We start from the raw sequence: 2661 nt of genomic DNA, 5'->3' as shown, positions 1-2661 counted from the left end.
GTCTTGGTTGCAGGTTTTTCTGGAGTCTTGACTTCTTTCTTAAAGAGCATCTCCAAGGAAGTTTGGACAGATGTTCTCCAGGGAGATGAGCAATGGCAGTGAACTTGTTTGCTGGTGTGGCGTCGCATCAGATCAAGTGTTGTAAAGTTGAACCTGACGTCATAAATGTGAAGCATGGTGTCAATTTATAAATGTTGTAAGTGCAAAACGTTGTAACTCAAAACGTTGTAAGTCGAGGACTCCCTGTACTCATCTGGAGCGTCCCTCCAGAGGTCGAAGCTTGTCTGTGTCCACACAATGACTCCCCTGCTTCCCCAAAACTGCCTGCTCCTGGACAAAGGAAAAAGTGAGCTGCCCCACCCCCTGGAATTTCTCCAGCTTGGTCACATAGGTGATGTTGTTAAAACCAAATAGCACTCAGGTAAAAAAGTCATAGAGATGGGTTAAAATCTAAGTATAAATTTATTAGTAAAGGCTATAAGCAGCAAGCAGATATCACAGAGGAGATTCACCGTGCCTGCCTAAGACATCTTCCCAATTTAACATTGATAGGAATTTTCAATATTACCAGTTTCCCTAGGATTATCAGAACACAATATTAGATCATTCAGGTTCTTAAATTCCCCCTTTAGTTCAGCAGTATCAATCCCATATTCAGGCAGGGAAGAAAATATTCATTCACTCCAAAAAAAATCTAATACTAATCATGGAATAACAGTTACATCAGGTACACCTCCCTGCTAGTCATCGTTTATACCCAGAGCCTCCGTTCTAGTAATTCTGACACTCATTCATCAGAGCATAATGAAAATTGTCACAGTTTCAGAGGTGAATTACACCAAACATATTTACAAATGTCAGAGAGAGAGACGGAGCAAGGTTCTTGTAAGCTCTGTTCAAGTGTCTGCATATTTTTATGGACAAACTAAACTGTCTGAGGGTTAGGATACAAGTGTGCAAACAAGGTGTAAAAGAGGTTAGGTTTTTAACACATCAGTCACTCCCTGGTAACTGCCAATGCACACAGTCTACAACCTAAAGGAAGAGTTGGATTCGGGCCTAAGGGCAGGGAGCCTTAGGTTGAGGAAAATGGTTGTATCAAAGCTTGAAGCGAAGCATGCTCATACAATAAAATGTATTCACTATTCTTGTTTAGAACAATTTTGAAATTATAACACTATGATGTCAGGTCAACTCATTTTAGAACAGGGTCTGAAATATATATATATTTCCCATTTTTTTAGGATTCTGCAAAAGAGCAAGGCCAGGAGCCATTCATTTTCCCCAGCTCTGATTCCTATTATTTCCATTTTCCTTTTACCCGCTAATGGAGTTTAGAAATGGTTCTATTCTTTTCCAGTTCATAAACACAGAGACAACTTTCTTTACAGCCGCCTTTACTTCCTTGTTTCTCAGGCTGTAAATGAGAGGGTTGGCCAATGGAGTTAGCACAGTGTAGGAAAGAGAGAATATTTTGCTCAGGGCTCTAAGGGGCTTGGTTTGTGGACACATGTACACAGTGGCTAGGGTCCCATAGAAAATGGTCACTACAATAATATGAGAGGAACAGGTAGAAAAGGCCTTTTGTCTCCCGGTAGTAGAAGGGATTCTCAGTATGGTGGTGATAATGAAGACATAGGACATGAGAGTCAAAAGGAATGGGGGAAAGAGGAACATACAGCCCAAACTGAAAACAACAAATTCAATCTCATAGGTGTCGCTGCACGAGAGTTTAATCAGTGCAACGTATTCACAAAAGAAATGGTCAACTTGATTGGGTCCACAGAATGTTAATCGTAAAAGGAAGAGATCTACAATGGAGACAACTATAAATCCAGTGATCCATGAAACAGCTGCAAGGTTCAAACAAAACGTGTCACTCATAAGGGCTGTATAATGCAGAGGTTTGGATATGGCTAAGTACCGATCATAAGACATCACAGATAAGAGACAACACTCTGTTGCTAACACCATACAAGAGAAAAAAAATTGGATGAAGCAGCCAGAGAATGAGATGGTTTTCTCTCCAGTGAGGAAGCTGGTCAGCATCTTGGGCAGGAGGGTGCAGGTATAGCAGGTGTCTAAGCAGGACAAATTCCCCAGGAAGAAGTACATGGGGGTGTGCAGTTGCCGAACAGCTACGATGAGCACAATGATGAGGATGTTTGCAGCCACAGTTGCAATGTAGAGTATAAGAAACAGGAGGAAGAGAAATATTTGCAACTCTGGAAGAATTTCAAATCCCAGGAGGATAAATTCAGTGACAGACGTTTGATTTCCTCCTTCTGCATCTGCCATGGCATCAGGGAAATTCCATTCAGTTCTGCAAAATTATATAAAGAATATAGACTCTTTTGAATGTCATTGAATCAGTCCATCTCCTGAGTTTTCAGGATACAAATCTTGACTGAACAGGAATGATCCAGGGAGGTGTTCCAATCTTCTACTCTGGAGGTGAATAGTGCTGCATATTCACCTTTGCGTAAGCCATTGCTCCACTTATACCATGATAGGGAAATAGTATCTTTGATAGACATACCAGAAATGTTTTATAGGATGTCCAAACACTGCCTCATGTAGCGTTTATGCTCACCACCTAACAGTATAAGGCAGAACATAGATTCTTGTAATCCAGAAATCCTCAGTTTAAAAACTCTGTTA

The 2661-nt window shown here is 40.8% G+C and overlaps 1 protein-coding gene across 1 annotated transcript; it reads right to left on the bottom strand.

Annotated features, from left to right (window-relative positions):
• Positions 1-1317: 1317 nt before the first annotated feature.
• On the bottom strand, positions 1318-2298 carry LOC102377085 (olfactory receptor 11A1-like). Its single transcript, XM_006039360.1, has one exon. The coding sequence runs from the start codon at positions 2296-2298 to the stop codon at positions 1318-1320; it is 981 nt and encodes a 326-aa protein (XP_006039422.1).
• Between the last annotated feature and the right edge of the window lie 363 nt (positions 2299-2661).

Source organism: Alligator sinensis, unplaced genomic scaffold (assembly GCF_000455745.1).
Source record: "Alligator sinensis unplaced genomic scaffold, ASM45574v1 scaffold1655_1, whole genome shotgun sequence".
In the NCBI taxonomy this organism is placed as follows: domain Eukaryota; kingdom Metazoa; phylum Chordata; order Crocodylia; family Alligatoridae; genus Alligator; species Alligator sinensis.
This window is presented reverse-complemented; position numbering and strand designations above follow the sequence as displayed.

Excerpts from the sequence above, each read along its gene's own strand:
- LOC102377085 (XM_006039360.1), bottom strand. The coding sequence starts at position 2,298 with ATGGCAGATGCAGAAGGAGGAAATCAAACGTCTGTCACTGAATTTATC.